Source organism: Pteropus vampyrus, unplaced genomic scaffold, assembly GCF_000151845.1.
Source record: "Pteropus vampyrus isolate Shadow unplaced genomic scaffold, Pvam_2.0 Scaffold35, whole genome shotgun sequence".
Classification (NCBI taxonomy): domain Eukaryota; kingdom Metazoa; phylum Chordata; class Mammalia; order Chiroptera; family Pteropodidae; genus Pteropus; species Pteropus vampyrus.
In genome coordinates, this window is record NW_011888816.1 from 3,400,261 (window position 1) to 3,422,733 (window position 22,473).

The window sequence follows — 22,473 nt, forward strand, 5'->3', positions numbered from 1 at the left end:
TGGATCCGTAAGGTACTAGTTTTAACATTTGGACAATGTCAAAGAAATTTTTTTCTCTAAACAGAACCTACCTTCTTCTGCTTTTAAATAATTTTTTTTTTTTTTTTTTTTACTTTTCTCTGTGATACCTGATCATTTTGTGATTTGCTGTGTTGTGGGAGGGCTCTTGTGATGATTACTCTAATATGGTTCTTCTGTGGGAGAATTATTGCTAATGTCATTAAAATCAGTGTACCCCCTAATTTAATTGCTCATTTTTATTTGGCACATTGTCCTACTAGGTAACGTACTTACTGCTTTTTACTTGTGCTTATGGATTATCCTGAGATAGTACTCAAACCGCGTGTTCTGTGCTTTCAATCATTCCAGATAATGTGATATCATTTAGATGGGAGTATTTATCTGTATTATCATCTACATTTATCAGTAGAGTGGTTTCTCTATTAGCCAGATCATACTGTCATTTCTCGCTTCTCTTGATCTAGCTTCCGATGAGGGGATCTTATCAACGTCATATAAAACATTACGAAAAATAGATATGCGTATATGTACAATGCAGTAGAAGACCCCTAATCAGACTAATCATCAGGGAGGGAATAGTGCTTTACATAGAATGTTAGGAAGTTTTAGATAGTTTGTGCATTTGAAACTGTGCCTTTTTCTTGAACGGGTTAATATCTTTTGTGCTGTTAGCTTCACTGTCTTTCCTTCTACTTCATTTTAGGAAGAAAGAAAAAAGAACCCTAGAGAATGCTGGGCTGTTCCATTGGCCGCGTACACAGTGCTAATGAGGTGCCTTCGGGAAGGGGTAAGGCTTCTCTGTTGTGCTCTGTAGGCTCCCGCAATTGTAATAACCTTCAGGCGCTGAGTGAGGATTGTAGCCTGCAGCAGTGCAGGAGCCTGTCAACCAGGCATTGCTCCTGAATTTAAATAATCCCGACAAGCCACCCGCAGCAAGTGACCTGAGGTGGAGCAGGTGTAAAAATGCACCAGCGTTCTCATTCACTTTTAAAAAGACGATAGTAAATATAAACCACATAAATAGCTTTTAATAACATTCTTAGTTCTCCTCTGCCTTTGAAAGTTATCGATGTACCAGTTTGGTAAGCAAGGTTAATGCAGAGAATTTTCTGTGAGCCTCGAACGCCCCCATGGTTATCTTGTCAGGTTGCTATTCTGCGGTTCAGAAACAGGGAAGCTTCCACTAGTATCCATTGATTTTAATATTAAGTAGTATTTAGTATGTGATGTGATTTTTCAATTTAGTCACAGCTGGCTAAAAACCAGCCAGCCGGCCAACTGACCGGCTTATATATGTAGCTCCTATGTGAAACTACAGAAAGGATTAACCTACTGAAAAGTTGGCATTTTCTGTTTGCTTTAAACTATTTGACATTGTTTCACCCAAGGCAAAGCCATAGGCTAAAAACATTCTTTAAGGAATGAAAAAAATGTCACAATAAACATCTTCCTTTTGAGTTCATTACTACCCGGTAATGGAATAATGTTCCAAGGGTAAAATACCCTGCAAGGTTTTCCCCCAGTGATCCTGAAATGAAGTTTGAACACTTTCTAGCCTGTAGGGTTTATACTTAGTCACTTGTCATTATGGGATATGAATGAAGCCAGTAAATTGTACTTTATCAGTAATACCAGAATCAAGTCATGTTTATCTATAGTCTAAAGACACTCATGGGTTTATCATTCAAGGACTCAAGCTAGGCACTCTTGAGGGCTCACAGATGAAGAAGGTGACATTTCTCTCCATACTCAGATCCTATCTATTGCGGGAGATAAGATAAAAATATAAAGTGGAATGTGTCAAGTAAATAAATGCAAAAGAACAAAATGCAGGAACTCAAAGGAGAAGGAAATCTTCTAGGAATTTTTTTAACAGCGTAAAAGACATTTTTAAAACTTTATATCTTTAATTTTTAAAACTTAGATTAATGTCTAGTAAAAGATTAATTCTAGTCCATGAAGGTTTTTTCTTTATTAGATATCTTCTCTCTACCCCTCCCATATTTTTCATTGCATATATAATATGAAGAATGTTTGATATCCATGTGAATTATTAAATTATTGCTAATAATTCTAAAATAATGATATTTTATATTTTAATAACGTACTTGTCTTTTTTACCTTGGGATATGTGGCAAGTCTTGTATATTTTTAATAAAGAAGGAGTAGGATCCAGACCTGTGTAAGTTATGAAAATTTTATTTGTATATTTGAAATGCAGTTACGTATGTGTTTGGGCAGCATGTACACTAACAGTGTCCCTATAATACAGATAAATTAGGGGGTGATTAGTCCCCCTAAAAAAGATTCCTATTTTTACAAAAATAATTGTAGCAATTCTTTAGTGTATAAGTCTAATGTATTCAGGACAGTCGAAGGTAAGTAATTTTTAAGTCTTTTATCTTCAACAATTAAAAAGTTTTTTCCATGTAGAAAACTTTTTCCCAGCACTGATTAGTATTTCTGAGTGTAGGTATTTCCCTTGTGAAATATGTCATATACAGAAGAGTATATGAAATATATATATGAGTAAAAGCTCACATTCTCACAGTTTATATTCTCACCTGCAGGTTGTCAGAGTACCCGTTAAACCACATCTTCTTGAACATTTGTCTATCAAAAGTTTGGTCAATCTCATGTCATTAAATGATTTCTCATAATAGTATTAATGTGCATTTTTCTGACAACTAAAAAGGATGACTATCCTTTTCTGTTTTTTATGGTTTTTGAGGTTTCCTCTTTAGAAAACCAGTTTTTTTCCATTACTGTGTAGGATTTCTGTACACCACCCTCAGCTATAAACAGTTATAAAATGTTTCTGATATTAGGAAAAAAATGAAAACTATAGTGATCACCTTTATTTTTACTATCTAGATTCAACAGTTTTTAGCATATCTCTTACTTTGCTTTGTTGTAATATCCATGTGTATGTGTATTTATTATTCATTCATTTGTTTATTTTCTGAACTGTTTGAAAAAAAATTACAGATGTCATAAAATGCTATCCATAGGAATTTGTATGAGTTCTGGATATTAACCTTTTATTGCTTATATGTGTCATAGATACTTTCTAATTTGTGATTGGGCTTTTTATTCTCTCTATATTGTCTGTTGATAAGCAGAAGTTTTTAATTTTATCGTAGCTAAATTTATCAATCTATTCCTCTTTGATTTGTGTGTTTTTATATTAAGTTTATCTACTCCAACATCAAGATGGTCTATTACATTTTATTCTAAAAGTTTTCTTTTTCTTTTTTCTATTTAGAACTTTATTAGTAATTGTTTTGTGCATGTGCGTGCATGCACGTGTGTGCGTGTGTGCGTGTGTGCGTGTGTGTGTGTGTGTATGTGTGGTGCTATATATGGGTACAGTTTTATTTTTAAAAATAAATATAAGTAATTAGTTATCCCAGCATCATTTAATGAAAAGTTCATCTTCTCCCTGCTGCTCTGCAGTGTCACCTGTCATATTAGTATATGTGTTTTTTTCCTGGACCCTATTTGGTTCTGTTGGCCTATTATTTATCTCTCTGCCATACTATCTAAATTAACCATCTTTATTTTTAAATAATTTTTTTTTTTTTTTTTTTTTTTGCTAGGGAATTTTCCCCTACTAATGTAATTTTTTTTTTCAAGAAGTTCTTAACCATTTTTGTTCCTTTTTACTTGTATTTAATTTTTAGAGCCAACTTTTCAAATTCACCTTTGGATGTTGATTAAGAAGATGTCTATAAATAAATTTTGGGAGAATTTGTTAATATTAGTAGGAAATGGAAGGCATACTCAATGAAGAGACTACCAATAGGAGAATGATACACTGATTTCTTTAAAAAAATATTGGAATAAGACAACTGATTGAAGTACCCCTGAATTCTTGATGACAGCTAAATGCATTCAGTTTATTGCTTACGTTAACCCTCAGATGCAGGCCGCATTCTTCACAGCGAGCACTTATGAAACGTGTTGTGTACTGGCCGGGCACGGGAAAGGTAGAGGTGATTAAGACACTGCCCTGTCTCCATTTATTGGGAAAGGGGAATTTTCGTTCTCCCTTGTTTTGTATGCCAGCCTTTTATTGTTTTGTAGCTTCATTTGATTTGTTTTCTATCTCGTGTAGACACTATGACATTTAAGACGATTAATTTTCCTCTCGATCTAGCATTAGCTGTATCCCATTAGCTTTGACGTGTAGTGTTTCCATCATTGTTATTTTATAATAGTCCCCAGTTCTAGTTTAAAATTTTTCCTTGATCCAGGGTTGTTTATGAGGTGGTTTTTGCAGGCGGGTGGCGTTTAATTGCCTCTTTTTTATCTCGTTAAAATAACAAGGTTGCATTACCTTATTGTCAAGAATGTTGTCTGTCCTATTTTTCTTGGTATTTTAAAAAAAATTAGGGTAAAATATATGTAACAGAAAACTTGCCATTTTAACCATTAATTATACAGTTCTATGGCATTCAGTACATTCACATTGATGTGTTACTTCTGTTGTTTTTAAATATATTGACATGTTATTTTGCCTAACTTATTGAGATTTTTTTCCCCCTGGTTTCAAAACTTAGTAGTGTGCCTCATTGAATGTGGGCTGTTAACTCTGATGTACACTGCTCATTTTCTCCCTCTAATCTCTGCATTGGGAATAAAGCAGTATAGAAATTTTACTTCATTTTAATTTGATATGCAGACTTCTTAGAAGACAATTTTAGCTTTAAATTATAAATATTTTTTGTTTCTTGTGCATGGAAAACTAGCTTTGCCATGGGATAGTTATAAGTGTTATATGAATAAGGGGTTTTCTAGTCAAATATATTGGGTCACACTGGGTTGAACAAGATTGAACAGTTTGGTTTGTTTTTAGTGTTTTTTAAACTTTCAGTTATGACTCTGCTTGGGGAGATACTGTATGCAGCATTTTTGAAGTTCTTTGGCCACAGACCTGCCTTATCCTGCAGCGCGTTGTCGAATGCACTTCGGGAGAGGAAGCTGTAGTCTCATGCTGAACCCGCGGTGGTGTTTTTTCCTGCCCATTAGGTCAAGCTCCTTAGACTGATAGACATGTAGTTACAGATACAAATCTATCTATGCTGATTGTTTTCCGTCTCTTTTATCAGCTACTAATATGTTTAAATTGCCTTCTTTGTTAGGATTGCATTTGTCAAATTTTGTTTTTATGTATTTTGAGTATTAGTTATTAGATGTATAGAAAATTTAGATTTTTTTCCCTTTGTTTTATTGAAATTTTTATCACTATATTGTGATCTTTAAAAATCACTGTTAATGCTTTTTGCCCAAAGTCTGTTCTGTCTGATATTAATGTAGTTATACCATCCTTCTCGAGGTTAGAGCTGACTAGTATATCTTTTTCCATTCTCTTATTTTCAGCTTTTCTAAGCAAATAATTATATTTTTGATGTGCCTCTTCATATTGCTGTATTTTTAAAAAAATTCTGTTTTAAAGTCATTTTCTCCTAACTGTAGCATTTAGTTCATTTAAACATAATTGTTGATTTGGTTACATTCATAGCTGCCATCTTATTTTGTGCTGTTCGATCTGCTTTGTAATTTTTTCTTCATGTCGTCTTATTTTTGAAAGATAACATCTCTTATTCTTTTAGTAACTTACTCTACTGCTGTTGTTTTTGGAATATATTTTTTTCCGTGGATACAACTGTAGGCTGATAGTACTTTTAGCAATTGAAGGTACTGTTTCACTGTCTTCTGCCTGCAGCTGTTGCTTTTAAGAAGTCAGCCATCAGAGCAACTGTAGCTTCTCCTTTAGCTTCTCATGTGCTTCTCCTCCTGCAGTCAGCTCTCCTCAAAATACACCTTCAGCCCCCACCTCTGATCACAGGGAGTCAGGGAAATGGAACAGTGTTTCTTGCTCCCATCTATTATACTAGGTTGTAGCCACTGGGAGCTTTAGCTTCAACTGGGGCAAGGCGGGGGGGTCTTCATTTGACTTCCTATGTGTATGGGCCCTCACCCTGGCCCCTCATTCCCCTTGTTCACCTTGTTGGACAAATGCCACTGAGACAAACATCAGCTTAAGTGCTCTGGGTACCTCTCAGGGTTCTTGCCTACACAGTCACTGGCCTAAGAACTTGGTGCTAGTTCATTGATGCTTTAAGAAAAGGTTTATTTATTTTCTTATTATATAGTTAGCATTTTTAGTTGCTTTTTGAAGGATAGAGTTGTCCAGATAATCTAGCCCACAATATTGGAAGAAACAGAAAGCCTATTTTCTTGATTGCATGAGTTACTAAAATGATAAACCATGTGAAATAAACTTTAGGAACCTTGAAGCCTTTAGAAGAAAGATCGTGGTTTTACTAAATGTACAAATGTGAAAATAGTTAATGTCAGTATTTTAGATGTTAATTTTGGTATTCCACTTTGGGAAAGTAGGCATGTAGATTATAATTATATTGGCAGCAAACTTTCTTTTTTGTAAGACTGCCTGTAATGCATTTGATCTACTTAACACCATTAAAACACAGTACAACTCTTCATTAAAAGTCTGATTACCATAGGCTTATTTTCATAGGATCATTTTCTAATCATCATAGCTTTTATCCTCATGATATGACGAAATAGGTCTTTGATTCAAATTAGTCTTTGGCAGATATTAGTTCAGTCCAGTTATCCCTTCCAAAGAGTTAATTAAGCAGAAAAATAGCACCGATCTTAGTGCTTGTGTGGTGTCATAGAGGTGATCCCAGAGGGACCAGGATAGCTCATTTCGGGTAGCAGCAAGTCCAGTTGGCCTGACAGCCTCCCTGAGTTTATAGAACACTAGGATGACACATGGCCTCTTTTTAAACTAGACGCTAACATAGTCGTGATTTTCTACTACCAGGAATGAGTCCTCTAGGAATTGACTGACAGTTGCGATGTAAAGCACATGTAAGGTATTTGAGAGGGTCCTCCTCCCACCCCCCCCGCAAGACAGCATCTTCCCCCACTCCACCTACATTCAGGAGAAAGGTTTCAGAACCTAGTGAGAAATGAGACAAAGAGCAAGGCATGTGGGACAAAAAATATCAAGTGTGTAGGTAATGAGAGCCAGAGTCGAGGACATAGCTTCTGTCAGTGAACACACAGGCTTCCTTATCTTGAACCCCCACATTAGGGAATCTTAGGACCCTGGGTATAGCAGCACTGACCAAGTGGAGTCCTTATCCAGGTAAGACAGGGTGAGAGATACGAGAAGATGGCTCTGTTGGGTGGGCTTGTGCCCAGTTTGTTCTTTTCAAATTTGCCAACTAAACGGAGCACTTTAGTTCCCCTTGGGTTGTGTTGAGTAAAGGAACAGAGAGAGGTTAAAAGTGTTACGTTAATGGATTCTAGCTGCAAGGAAGGAAACATTCCCTCCATTCTAGAAATGAAATGTGTCAAAGTTTGAGGAAGTTCAAGTATCTTTAAAATTTCTTTTCCAGCAGCTTTCCAGTCTATACTGCATGATAATAATAGGAAGAAAAGCCAACACATTGAGAATTAACTCCTTTTTCTGACCTAGATGAAGTATTCATGTGTGTTGTCTATTTAATCTTCAAACTGCCTTGTGTTTTATTCTCTTTTATAGATGATGAAGCTGGAGCACAGAGATGAAAATGCCCAAGGATGTAGAGCTAGTAGACTATAAAACCATGGCATGAACCTAGCTATAACTCAGTGTCTTTTCATTGTTTCTTTAAAAATATTTTTTCATGAAAAATACATGAAAAGTAATGCACATATACCGTAATGATACAAATGATGTGCAGATATCTAAAGTAGAGTTAATGGTCATCCCTTCCCTGCAAGCCACATCTGTTGTAATTACTAGCAGCGGAGTATTGTATATCTTTCTATGCCTTTCTTTACTAATATATTTATATGTTTATTTTTGTTAAACAAACATGGGATTATATTATACATATAATTCTTCAGCATATTTAAAAATATTTTTAATTGATATATAACATATAAAATGCTCAGGTAATTAGCGAGTATGTATTGCAAATATTTTGCCTCAGTGTGAGACACTGTGAGGTTTAATGGTGTCATCGTGAGTAGAAATTTTAATGAAGTTTAATTTAGCAATTATTTTTCTTTTATGCTTAGTGCCTTTTTTTTGCCCTCCTGCCTAAGAAAGCTTTGTCTACTTGAGGATAGCTAAGTTATTCTTTATATGATCTTTTCTAGAAGATTTTTGGTTCTAGCTTTTACATTTAAGTCTGTGATTCATCTCAAATTAATATGTGAATGTAGAGTTGACTCGTATTTGTTTTATGGTTCAGACTATAGTCCAACATGGTAATATTTTATGTGATCTTTGAAATAATGTACTTTCTACTTTTGTCGAGTAGAGTTAGACATCACAGTGGGCTGATAGTGTTATCTTGACTTTCTGCCTACTTGTTCTGTCAGTTATTGAGAAAGTATATCGAATTCCCCAACTAAAATTGTGAATTTATCTATTCTCTTGATTTTATCAGTTTTCGCTCCAGGTAGTTCGAAGTTCTGTTACTAGGAGCATAAATATTTAGGATTGTTATATCCTTTTGTTGAATGACTCTTACCATTGTGAAATGACCATTATCCTGGAGATATTCTTTGCTTTGAAATCTTGGTTTTTAAAGTAACATACTCACTCTAGCTTTCTTTCGATATGTTAGCATGGTCTGTCTTTTTTCATTCTTGTACTTTTTACCTATCTGTGAATTATATATAAGGGAATTTCTTGCAAACTGTGTACTATTTGATTTTGCTTTAAAAAAAATCTAATTTGAGAATCTCTGCTGTTCATTTAGTGTGTATAGACCTTTATATTTAGTGTGATGGTTGAAATGGTGGGTTTAAATCTGCAGTCTTGCAATTTGTATTCTATTTGTTTGTTTTTTATTTCTTCCTGCCTTTTCAGTGATTCCATTTAATCTGCTTTATTGGATTGTACTTTCCTTACAGTATATATCTCTACTTTATCACAGTTGACCTTCAAATAATGATATACAGATTCATATATAATATATAAGAACCTTTATAACAACCTCACACCAGAATTTACTGTATATAATGACATGTTAATTCATATATACTATTTAAGAATTATGTATAAGAACCTTACACCACAGTGCATCTGGTACTCCCTTTTTAGCCTTTCTATTCTTGTACATTTCATTCGTAACATGTTTTTTGTTTTGTTTTGTTTTCAGCGTTATCATGGTATAACTGATACATGAAATTGGAAGATATTTAAAGGGTACAAAGTAATGATTTGAGATTTGATATACATTTTGGAAGGAATTCCCCCATTGAGTTAATTAACACGTCAATCACCCCACGTGTTTACCTTTTTTTTTTTTTTTTGCAGAAACATTTAAGTTCTGTCTTATCAGCTATAGTCACCATGCTTTACATTAGATCCTCAGACCGTTTCCATCTTGTAGCTGAAAGTTTGTACTTTTTACCAACCTCTCCCTATTACTTTTACTTTTGTTTTTTGAAAGGTGTAATTTTGGGGTATGGATTTGTATGTTGATAGTTACCTTTTTTTTTTCCTTTTGCTACTTTAAAGGTATTGCTCTACTGTCTTCTGGTTTGCACTGGTTTCTGATGAGAAGTCTCCTGTCATTCCTACCTTTGTTCCCCTCTACATAATGGGTCTTTTTATTCTACCCGCTATAAAGATTTCTCTTTATTACTCTCTTCGTTTTAGCAGTTTGATTATGATATGCCCTGGTATGATTTTTCTTTGTTTCTTCTGTGCGGGTTCATTGAGTTTCTTAGATCTAGAGTTTTCATGAATTTGAAAACGTTTCTGCCAATATTTTCTTCAAACAAGTATTTTTTTCCGCCCCTATCCCCACACTGCACATATTCTTTTGGGATTCTCACTGCACATACATTAGGTCATTTGAAGTTGTCCCCTAGTTCACTGATGCTCTGTTCTATTTTTTAAAAATTTTATTTCTTTTCGTGTTTTTTTTTTTTTTTGGATAGTTTTTATTGATTATCAGTATGCCTTCAAGTTTACTAATCATTTAGTCTGCAGAGTCTAATCTGTTAATGCAGTTTAGTGTATTTTGCATATAGGAAGTTGTATTGTTTATCCCCAGCCTTTTGTATGTTTTTAAAAAATATTTTATATCTTTTTATATCTTTGTATTTCTTTTCTTATTGTGCTTATGCTTTCCTCTTCCTTCTTGAGTATTTGGACTATATTTATAATAGCCATTTTGACATATTTTACATCTAAGTCTGTCATCTATCATTTTTATTGATTGACCCTTCTTATTCTTATGAGTCATATTTTCCTGTTTTGCATGTGCGGTAAAATTTAATTGGATTTCAGACATTGTGATTTTCATATTGTTGGGTGCTGGAGTGTTTTTATATTCTTTTAAGTACTTTTTAAGTTCCTTATAAACAGTTTGATCCTTTTTGAGGCTAGATTTTAAGCATTGTTAGGACAATCCAGAACAGCCTTTGGGGTTAATTTGATCACACCACTGAGGCAATACCTTTCATAGGATTTTCCTTGATGCCCCATATTTAGGTGGTCTTTGGCCAATTGGTAAACTTTTATTATCAGCCCTGAGTGGTGTCTTAGGATTGTTTTGCCTGCTCTTTATGACTTTAAAATTATCTTCCAATTTTTATATTGTGTATTTTTCAGATTAGTTAAGCCTTTTTATTAAATATATATTAAAATTATGCTAGTTTTAGCGATTAAATAATTATTGGGAATAATTTCATAGTAGCTTGAAATAATGATCACACCTCCTAAAATACCTAACACATCCAGAAGCAGATAGCATCCTCTTGGTATCGTTTGTAGTAGTTATGAAAAAATAACATGTATATGTTTCTCATACTAAATAATACCCTTTTAATATTCTCCTTGTTCTCTCATTCTCTAGGAAGAACGTGTTGTGAATCACATGGCAGCAAAGATTATTGAAAATGTCTGCACTACCTTTTCTGCTCAGGCCCAAGGCTTTATTACAGGAGAAATTGGACCTGTTTTATGGTACCTGTTCAAACATTCCACTGTTGATTCTCTGAGGATAACAGCAATATCGGTAAGATGGAGCATATTTGGGGGATATATTTGCATATATTTAAACACCAGCTTTGTAAAAACTGCCAGAAATAGAGTAAATTTAATTAGATAAGTAGGAAATAGAAATCTCAGAGTAATAGATGGTGAGAACGATAACCTGATTTTATCCTAAAGCAGACTTTTCAATACTGGGGCTGGAAAACCTTGGGACTTGCAGGAAATTCCAATAGGGTCTTGCCAGACCATGATATTATGTTTTGAAAAACTAATGGGAGGTGATAGTGGAAAACTGTGCCAGTAGCTAGGGTACAGGGTTTGGTTTGGTATATTTTTAGTGTTCCCTGACTATTCCTGTTTCGTTAATGCTGTGTTTCAGATTTTATACTAAATGGGTTATCGTGTGGTTCAGACGAGTTCATTTTAATGTTCAGGCCTTAGTGGTTTTGCAGGTTTTGTATTTTGATTGGTCATCTACTACTTTACTCGTATGGTTATAATGACTTGGTGTAAAGGATGATCATGTATGAAGATGTGTTCACATGGCTGTATCAGTTTTATAGTCTGTTGAACAAATATAGCCTATCATATGATTTGTTTAAATACTCTTTGATCACCAAGCTCATTTGGATTCTCAGCATGTTATGGGAACCTCATTGTATTTCTCTCGTCTGCCCATTCTTGCACTTCTTCTCACTGTGGCAGTTTCATAACTTACCTCTTTCCTTAAATCTCCAAACCCACATTTTCCTCCTGCATCCTTAGTAAATGACTTCCCCCGATACTTCCCAGAGAAAAACGAAGACATCCATTGGGAATTATTCTAACTTCTGTCTGCCATATCCATAGACATATTTACATCCACACCTATCCTCTCTCAGTTCTTTCCCTCCTGTTGTAATTGATGAATTATCTCTTCTTCTGTCACAAACTTCTCATATTTCTCCAGATCTTCTTCCTGTTTCCTTCTTGGGAACCTCACTCAAGGTTATTTTTGCTCTTTCCTAAATCTGTAACCTGTCCTTGTTTACTAGAGCCTTCTAATCAGCATTCAGACATTTTCTGCCCCATTAAAAAAAATAAAGCACATGTACAAACATATCAAAAGTTTTCTCATCTGCATATCCCCCTTCATAGCCATACTTCTTTATATAGAGTCATTGCCACAAAGTATTGCTTTTTTCTGGCCCATTTCCTCTTCAACTCAATCTGGTATCTGTCCTAAAAGTGTCACTCAGACTGATCCTGCTAAGATCTCCGATGACTTTCATGTTGCTAAATCCTGTGGATATTTATGGATATTTTATGTTCTTAAATTTACCTATGTAATTTTGAAGATGAAGGGCTAACAATCTTACTCACTGAATATCATTAAGTAAAGGCTATATAGCATCTCCCTCTCTGTCTCTGTCTCTGTCTCTCTCTCTCTCTCTCTCTCTCTGTCTCTCACACACACACACACACACACACACACACACACACACCTCTCTGCTTCAGGAGCCACATGCTTTCAAAATTACAAAAAATCCAAATTATGATTTGAGTAATTGCAGAGAAACCATCAGGGGGTGTTAGAAAGTATACCAGTGAACTTTCTTGAGACATCTTGGAATTATATCATAAGGCATCCATTTTAATCTTGGGCTTTTACAAAAATCTGTCTTACTTTAATTGGGTTAATGTTATCATTTCCATCTTTATATTAGCATAGTTTGTTTTCTTGGCAAAGTTTTTTCCAGTTATTTCCACCAGAGTTTTGTACTTTCTAGCCCTTTCTTCATCTGACACATTAAGCTTCATTCTTTCATCTTGGGCTTCTTATATTTTGTTCTTAGCATTCAACTAAATAATTAATTTTACACTAAAATTTTGCCAATTATCCCCAATATGTCTGTTTTTCTTTTCTGCTCCAGGATCTTATTCAGTATCATGTGTTACCTGTGGTTTTTATGACTCTTTAGTCTCCTCCGAAATGAAACAGTTCCTTAGCCTTTCTGTGTACTTCACGTCATTTACAATTTTAAAGAATACAGGGCTTTTATTTTGTAGGGTGAGGCTCAACCTGGGTCTGTCCCATACTTCTTCATGAAACTTTAGCCCCATCGAGGACTCCTACCTGAACCAGACACCTCTGTGATGGTTGCCATCTGATCATCTGTTTGTATCATCCCTTTTATATGAGAGGTTGGCAAATATTTTCTATAAAGGGCCAGATAATAAATATCTTTGGCTTTGTAGGCCACATAATGTCTCTGTGGCATATTCTCGTTTGTTTTGTTTTAGTCTGTTAGTCTATTTCTTAGAAAGCTTTTTATTTTTTTAAAATAGACTTCAAAATTCTGGACGTAGCATAATCTTTTTGAAGCAAATTTCGAGGTGAATTTTGAACTGGAACTGTTGTTTCCAGTTTTAGAATGTAGTCTCAAACTTAAAAAGATTTACTTTTAAAAAGTAAATACTTCAGAACCAAATCACTGAAGATCAGATTTGAGATTTAATTTTTTTTGATTCAGAAAATACAAGCACTAATGTGCTCTTAAGCCTCCATGAAGCTGTCACCTGTGTGTGATGTCTAGAAGCGACCAGTTAAGTGGAAGATCTCGTAGGCTTTTGAGCAGCATTCTGAGGAGAAGCTCTCTGGTTGCCCTCGAAGTGCTCCAAGTACACTAAGAAGGAGTCTGGACCAATTTCTTATCAAGAAATGTTCCATTATGACTGGGTATGGATTTCATATTGATAGAAAGTCAGTTTTACTGATAAGACTTACTGTTTCTCTGTGTCGAAGTCACTGTTGGGAAGAATCCTTAATTTGCTTGAAAAATTCTGATTGTAGCACAATATTGAGAGACTCCATTTAAAATGTTCTTATTTTTTAATCCTTGGAATATAAAAATAATGAAACAATTCTGTTTTGGTTTCAAAAACAGCCATTTTCTTAGGTTTATTACAATGAATATTTAAAACTTTCACTTTCAGAGCAAGCTTTGTTTTTAATTTATTTTCCATATTCCTGTTTTCAGATATTAGCTGCTACTTTTCTACTGAAGCTTACACAGTAGGGATTTTAGACTTGAAGAACCCTACTTTCATAGTTTTCAGACTGTGACTTCTGACCTCTGCATCTGTAACTCCCTTGGAAGAGAGGAGAGAGACTGAAATGTTATTTGAAAGGTGTTCACAGTAGAGTTTAATTATGTCGTGGAATTTCATTTGGATATGGCTATCTGTAAATGAATACAATGGTATAAGTTTGAAATGGAGTCAATGATTGTTAATTTTTTCCAGCTCTGTTGAAATACAATTGACATATAGCATTGTGTAAATTCAAGGTGTACTACATGTTGCTTTGGTGTTTATATAGGGTTAGCTAACACCTCCATCATATTATATAACCACCTTTTTTTTTTTTTTGGTGGCGAAACATTTAAGATCTATTCTTTTAGCAACTTTCAGGTATACATTACAATGTTACTAACTATATTAGATTCTGAGAACATACTCATCTTGAAACTGGAAGTTGTACCGTTTGACCAGCATCTCCCCATTTCCCCCCACTTTCTTGACCCTGATAACCACCATTCTAGTCTGTTTCTATGAGTTCAGTTTTTCAAGACTCCACATATAAGTGATATCATACAGCATTTGTCTTTGACTTATCTCGCTTAACATAATGCTCTCAGGGTCCATCCGTGTCGCTGCAAATGGCAGGATTTCCTCCTTTCTCATGGAATAATATTCCATTGCATGTATATACCACATCTGTGTCTCTTCATCTGTTGCTGGTGCTTAGGTTGTTTCCATACCTTGGCTATTGTGAATGATGCGGCAATGAACATGGGGGTGCAGATATCAGTTTGAGATCCTGTTTTCATTCGTCAGTGATTATTCAGACAAGACTTTTATAAGTATATCAAGACTTTTATGTGATAATCAGTTCAATGAGGAAAGGGATATATATATATATATATTCTTTTAGAGAACAAAACTAAGTGCTTTGCAAATGTTCATTTTTCAGTATATTTGTTGACTCAGTAACTTCAGAAATGGTGGTAAATACATACATTATGAATAAAGTAAACTTTCCTGTAAATGTTTATTTCCATATAGTACTTGACCAAATGTCTAATATAGTCATGGCATTGGAATGTAATTAAAATTCTTATAAGATAATATTCATTTACTTGAAAAATTTGAACAGCACAGACATGACCAGTTGACTCTTCCTTGCCCTTTCCCTACCGTCACCTCTCAGTCTCACTCCCATGAGGCGTTTGGAGAGGGTCCGTCTAAATTTACATTGTTACTATGTGCATTTACCTCCTTCTGGTTATAATGAGGTCATATTAGCATTTTCATGCAGACTGGAAGTGAGGTTTAACATAAATACATTTACTTTAAACATTTCATTTTGGTGGAAGACTAAGTTTTATTCCAGTTAATACTTGTTTTCCTTTTCAATAGGAATAAGTTTTTAAAAGCATTTTATTTTATTAGTTTCAAGTATACAGTACATTGGTTAGACATTTATATAGTTTATGAAATGCTCCCCCTAATTGCTCTTTTCTCCACCTAGCCATTATATTACTGCTGATTGCATTCCCTGTGCCATGCTCCCCATCCCCGTGACCATCTATCAACTACTAATTTGTACTTCTTTAACCCTTCACCCCATTCTCCCAGCCCCCCCAACCTGCCTCCCCTCTGACCGTCACCAGATTGTCCTCTATATTTATGAGACTGTTTTCGATTAGTTTGTTATTTTTGTTACTTAGATTCTGCATGTAAGTAAAATCATATGGTATTTATCTTTGTTTCCCTTGCCCAAGGAGGTATAGCCAAAAAGAAATTACTAGTAGCGATATCAGAGAGTTTTATCACCTATGTTTTCTCCTGGAAGTTTTATGGCTTCAGGTCTTACATTTAAGTCTTTAATCTATTTTTAGTCTATTCTTGAATAACTTTTAAAGGAAGTTCATGCTTGGGAATAAAAAAAATTTCAATATTTTCCTGAGATGTTCAAGAAAATGAGACTATTTTTCAAAGTCTTTATCTTTTCCCTCCTTCCCTCTCGCCTTTCTTTCTTTTGACATCATAATATTTTTAACAGTTCATCTTATATTTGATTTTTTCATTATCGATAAGGTTATAAATCTGTTTCAAATATACATCAGGGAGGAGGTTATATGACATTAATTATAATACGTGTTTTTTTAAAGCTATTTCTAGCTTAAATTTATTTCTCTCTTAGGAGTCTCCTATGGAATATGACCATCCAGATCTTTTGCTTAAAACTTCTGATGTCTTCCCACTGCTTGTTGCATAAAATTCAAAGACCTTAGCTTTATAGACCATCACTGGTCCAGCCTACTTTTCTAAATGGATTATATGTTCCTCTTTCTTCCTTCACCTGAACTATGCTCCAGTTGTATCAGACAACTTGTCTTTCCTAGAACATGCTCTGCATCTTCACATCTCCATGTGAATACTTGTTCTCCTCTCTGGCTAGAATTTTCATTCCTTTTCCTGTCCATTTCCCACTTACCCTTTAGAAACTCGTTCAATATCATCTTACTTATGTAGCTGTTGTTGGCTTGCTTTTCCTGTCTTTCCAAGCATAATTACTGAGTCTACTTCTATTAACAATACGTATTAAATGTTAGTAGTTTATTAATTACAAGTTTTATCTCTAATAGTCTTTGAGCGATTTAGGAAAAGCTCAAGGGTCTGATTACCTCGTTTGAATTTCAGCTTTGCCACTTACAGCTGTATGTCTTTGGGCAAATTACTTAAATATTTTAAGACTTAGTTTTACTATCTGTAAAATGGTTTATAAGAAAACCTTTCTTATATGTTGTTGGGAGAATTAAATTAGATAGTCTTTAGATATTCTCAGATAGCGTTCTTTGTATACTAAACAATACATGTTATTTACTTTTATGACTGTCTTTTCAGCCTTTAGCTTAATGTCTGCATAAACAGGGCACTTAATTGTGTTTATTACTTAAAGGGAAGTTTTTCTATATAGACCTGTGAATTGCTTTATCATTTTAGTTAGCTCCTCCTAATTTTTTTTAATCGAAGGAAGGATTTAAATTTTTCTCTCCGTCTACCTCCCCCCAGCTCTTCATAATTTATATGATTATTATGAGTCTCTAATGTTCTAAAACAACTTTAGTTTTCATCGGCAGCTGGATTATTGTTTTATTTTTAAACGTGTTGAACTTTTCCAACTTTCTTATGCCAAAATAAGTAACGAGGGAGCCAGGTAAGTGCCTTCTTTCACACAGAAGCGTGCGTTATCTTTCCGCGGCCTGCTTAGTTGCCTGACAGGTTCTGTTTTCCTGTCCCCACAGGCCTTGTGCAGAATCACTCGCCATTCTCCCACTGCCTTCCAGAACGTCATTGAGAAGGTGGGACTGAACTCGGTCATAAATTCCCTGGCCTCTGCCATCTGCAAGGTTCAGCAGTACATGTTGACCTTATTTACTGCTATGTTGTCCCGTGGAATTCATCTCCAGAGACTAATCCAAGAAAAGGTTTGACATAGATTTCATCTATTACTCTACTTTAAAAATTGTTTTCTTCCACGATTTTAGTGGTTCAGCAAGTAATATCATATCTGTAGAATTTACTTTTCATCTTAAGCGGCCCCTTTTGAACTTTGCCAAACCCGTGGACCGCAGGCCATTCATCTGAAGCTGTTATGAGAGTCTTTAGTGAGTAAAACCGAAATCCAATAAATGGCTCTGCCTGTTTGTTCCACTTTCACAATGAGAAGTTAGGAAGTGAGGCCTCCCTATATGCTGGTATTTCTTATACCTCCTCCTCAGCCTCCATCTTCTTCCCCATGTACTTTGCCTGCTTTAGGGAGGGTCCCTTTATATTCTGACTCATTTTTATTCCTTTTCTTGCCTAATGCTCTGCCAGTGGAGATCACCTCTAGAGCTCTCTTCTTCCTGTCTTTACCTTACTCCCCTTCTAATCTTTTGCTGTCCCTTTATTTTATGCCGCATTTATAAGTATTAAATCACATCATAAAACGGTATAACTATAAAGAAGGCTCGTAGGGTAGTTTCCTCAAAGTGTCTTCTTCGGTCCTTGCTAAAGAATGTTCCCTGGACCAGAGTGTTGGCGTCACCTGGGAGTATGCTGGCAATGCAGATCCTCAGGCCCCACTCCAGGCCTGCTGAGTCAGCATCGACATTTTAATGCAATCTCTAGGTGATCTGTTTGAAAGTTATGGTTTGAGAAGCTCTGCCCTAGAGTGATAGTGTTCAGTGAGGTGTTAACAGGTGAAAAACTGGACCATGGTTATATATATGTTTGAAAAGCAATGAGTTAAAGTGGTATTTTCAATTGTACAAACTTTCCCATTTTTTCATATGCTCATGTATACTACGAATCTTCATAATGGGGAATGTAGTGTGCAGTGTTTTTTAAACTTATTGGACCAATTATCCTTTTTTTGGAGGGGAGATACCTGTCAAATTGAAGTTTTGTAGAACGTGGTGAAGGTAACACTAAGTGTAGAAAATGAGTGTTTGCCGTGGTCCTGCATTAAATGCAATATGTTAAATTTTGGGTTTTATACTAAAAGTTAGCATTTCAATAATTATTAATGGTTTGCATAGGAAACTTGATCCGTGAAAGTCAGAATAGAGAACAAGCCACTTGCCTTTGATCAGTCCAATTTATATTCTGCTAAGAAATTCGAGCCTCAGAGAAAGTATTTTTTCCAACCGCCTGTATATCTAATTTTTGCTGCTGAATTTTCCAAGTCACTAGTGTGTTATTGTCGTATTAGAAGAAGTACCACTTGAGTAGTTCGACTGCGTAAATTGTGATAATTGTGTCGAGCGTTTTAGCAGTTTTTTCCCCCCACCTTAACACAGGCATGGATTGATTTAGTTTCAAATAGGATATTTCACAAAGCTAGTAAAAAGAAAACTTTGTTGTTCAGCTTCTCTGAGGAGTGAGAGATTTGAGGTGACCTGGGGAGAGAAGGAAGGCCAGTGTGGCTGTCGACAGGCAGCAGAGAGGAAGGGACATGGGAAGAGGCCGGGGAGGAGAGAGAATGCCCGGATCGTGCTGGGTCGTGATATGGGCCTGCCTTCGGGGTTTTGACACGGTGGTCATTGTTTTATTTTTACTCAAAGAAAAGTGCATGAGTTTCTATATACATGTGTTTTCACCTTATTGTTGCTAAGCTGAGGTGGTCTCAGGTGTCTGGTCACTGGCAGGTGGGGTGAGCGGAAGAGGAAGGGACCCAGGAACGAACACCAGGTGTACTGCTTACTGTTGGGCACAGAGGAGCTGTCCATGTTCTTATTGAGGAAACCGATGCCTGTATATCATGGTATTTTTCGATTGAAATGCAGTCCCTGAAGGAGGTCCACGCCATTTCTTTTAAATAAAAGAAATTGCCATTTACTGCAGAACATTTAGAGAACCTAAAGAAGAAAACGAAATCATCTGTAATCTCACTTCCCAGGGATAATTACCATTAACACATTGGTTTATCTTTTTTCAGTCTTTTAACTGTGTGTCTGTGTGTTTTATGCACACATTTATAAAATTAAGATTAGAACAGGTTATATGTCGTTCAGTGTTCTCCAAGAACATTTAAAATTATCATATAATTTTTAATTTTGTGACACTACAAGAATTTAACTTTTCTCCCATTCTTGAACTGGTTGCCTCTCATTTTTTGGTTTGTATTTACTCTCATGCAGCGACTATCCTGTTACGTGTACATTTGTGTTCACCACTAACACAGTAGCACAGGTGTTAATGTACATTTAGGATGCTCTGCGTAGGTAATGCTAGGATGCTAGATTGTTATCTAGAAAGGTGGATGATGAGAGTGCCATTCACTTGTAATTTAACCAGCAGTCATTAAGACACATGCTATATTTCTCTTACAATAAAACCTATAGTTTAGGTTCTTAAATTAGCAGCATACTTCCTGTTTTCATAGTTATTTGCAGTTAATAAATCTGATTTTCCATTTGAAGTATATAACTATAGCCATCTTCTATATAACTATATAACATCTGTATAACTATATAACATTTATATAACATCTATATAACTATAGTTCATCTTAAACTAGATTAACTAGATGGTATCATTTCCTTCTGAATCATGCTCATGTTCTTGAGTGGACATTGATGTAGTGAAGGAATTTGTTTAGTTCACACTATCTACTGCGTTAGCTATGTGGGTATCAGTGTCCTCAGATGACCATTGTCCAGCAGCTTTTTGTTATTGGTGCTTGATTTATGCTGTGTCATCATCTTTAAAAGGCTCTACTTGCCCATAGATGTGCTAAATGGCAGAAGATTCCTTTTCCCCAAACAAGTGTTCGTTCCATACACCATGATGTGAAAAGCGAGTGTTCATAGCATGGTGACAAGGGACTCAGGTTAAAAGCGTGTGTTCTGAATATTCTGGTCATCGGAGAAATTGGACAAAACAAAAAATGACAAACCATTGCCCTCCCCTCACCACTTAATGGGATACTTTTTGAACCATTGCTAGATGGTACTTTATATGTACTTCTTGCATCAGTGCTAGATGTAGAGAATTGATAACCTTTCACAATTCAGGTGCTTGAATGACTATGAACAAGAGGCTTCCAGAAGGCCTGACCAGGTATAAGAAAGAACCTTATAAGTTAGTCGTGAGTCTATTTACTAATCTTGTCCTATAATCTTTATTCTTTTTCTTTAAATTTCTGGTTACTTTGGTGGTTTTATTTTTCTGGTTTTTCCAAGCTATTGATGTGCCCTACAAATGTTCAGTCTTCAAGACTGGGGCTGGAGGAGTTTGGGAGTTTATAAATGTGTTTCCTGCTGTTTCATTGGGAAGAAAGAGATTGGATGAGGTCATTGCAATTTTCCTACTTATAATATCTAGAAACTTAAAGTAGCTAATGCAAATTAATTGTTATCGGATTATGTTTATAACTTTTATAAATTTTAGAGTTTACATTTTTAGTATAGATAATCCAGAATATATGGAATACAGAATACAAAGGACTGAAATAAAGTGCTCACCTCCATAAGATAATCTCTTTAAAATTTTTGATATATTCCTTCAAATTCATATTCGTTGTGCATATATCTGGACACATACACATGCATTCACATATTCCATCCTCCCTGCTGCCACACACACATGCTATTAGAATCTTTTTATAGACATTGGATCAGTTGTATATCGTTCAGTAATCCATGTATTTCCCATTCAGTGATGTGTTTATAACTTTTATGAGTTTTATGTTTCAATAAGCTAAAGCCAAGTAATGAGAATAAGGGTGACAGAATAGCATGTCATTCTAAACCTGCAGTGACATGCACACATATATGTATATACATGCATATGTATATATAAACACAGAGAGAAGGGGAAAAGTATATGAATAGTACACTAGACAACTGCTTTGTAAATGAATCACTAGTGTGGCTCAGCAAAAAAAACTTACTTTATAAACTCAGTGCCAGGTTCTTGATATTAGCAAATCAAAAGCGTATAAAACTCCTGGAACCCCTGTCTGATGCATTTCAATTAGTGGAGCTTAAAAAACTCACATCAACTTCTTTAAGTTACGTAGATTCGAACTACTTCTGCCTCCTCCTATTTTTTCCCCCTGAGGTCTGCAACCTTGAATGCACTTTGTTGCTGGAGAATCGGTAACGCATACTTTGCACTTCATATGCTTTGGGGATCATTTAATGACTTAAACATTAATTTTTAAAGCTGAATTACCGTGTTCCACAGGCGAGTTTGTTCGTGCTCACTGGTAAGATGGCTTCCTTCTGAGTTATTGACGAGAGATACTGCCTTTAAAAGTTTTTGCTTGTTAATTTTTACAGTAGCTGTTGTCCATTTTTTTTCCCCCTGTCCCTAGAGAATTTTTAATTTCAAGTATACGGTACATTGGATAGACATTTATATAGTTTATAAAACGATCCCTCTAATTGCTCCTTTTTTCCTCTGGTTTTCCACCTACTAGTATATTAATGCTAACTACATTCCCTGTGCCGTGCTCCCATCTCCGTTTTTGTCTTAGCGTGCTGGTTTGACTGACGCTGGTGCTTCGGGTTTAGCATTCTGACCAAGTTGCACAACGGTGGTTAATACTGAACCAGAAGCTATGGCTCTGTCTATAAATACGATGGAAGATCATCGTGAAATTCATGCCTGTAGAATTTTGAAAATTTGAATGCTGAGTCTACTAAAGTTTTTTCCTGACAAATCGCTAGGTTGCTAATCCAGCATTGAAAATATAGTGATTAACGTATGCATGTTATCAGATTACAAGTTCATATTGTGATATTTTTGGTGTGTCTATATGAATAAATATATTCTAGTAGAGACATTTTACTTAGATAACTTGGTTAAACTTC

The 22,473-nt window shown here is 35.2% G+C and overlaps 1 protein-coding gene across 1 annotated transcript in view; it reads left to right on the plus strand.

Annotated features, from left to right (window-relative positions):
- Nucleotides 1-22,473, plus strand: part of ULK4 (unc-51 like kinase 4) — a 406,030-nt gene that overhangs the window by 73,357 nt on the left and 310,200 nt on the right. The window contains exons 17-19 of the mRNA XM_023529030.1: nt 725-808; nt 10,923-11,084; nt 17,416-17,598. Coding sequence (XP_023384798.1) covers nt 725-808; nt 10,923-11,084; nt 17,416-17,598 — 429 coding nt within the window. The remainder of the gene's footprint in view (nt 1-724; nt 809-10,922; nt 11,085-17,415; nt 17,599-22,473) is intronic.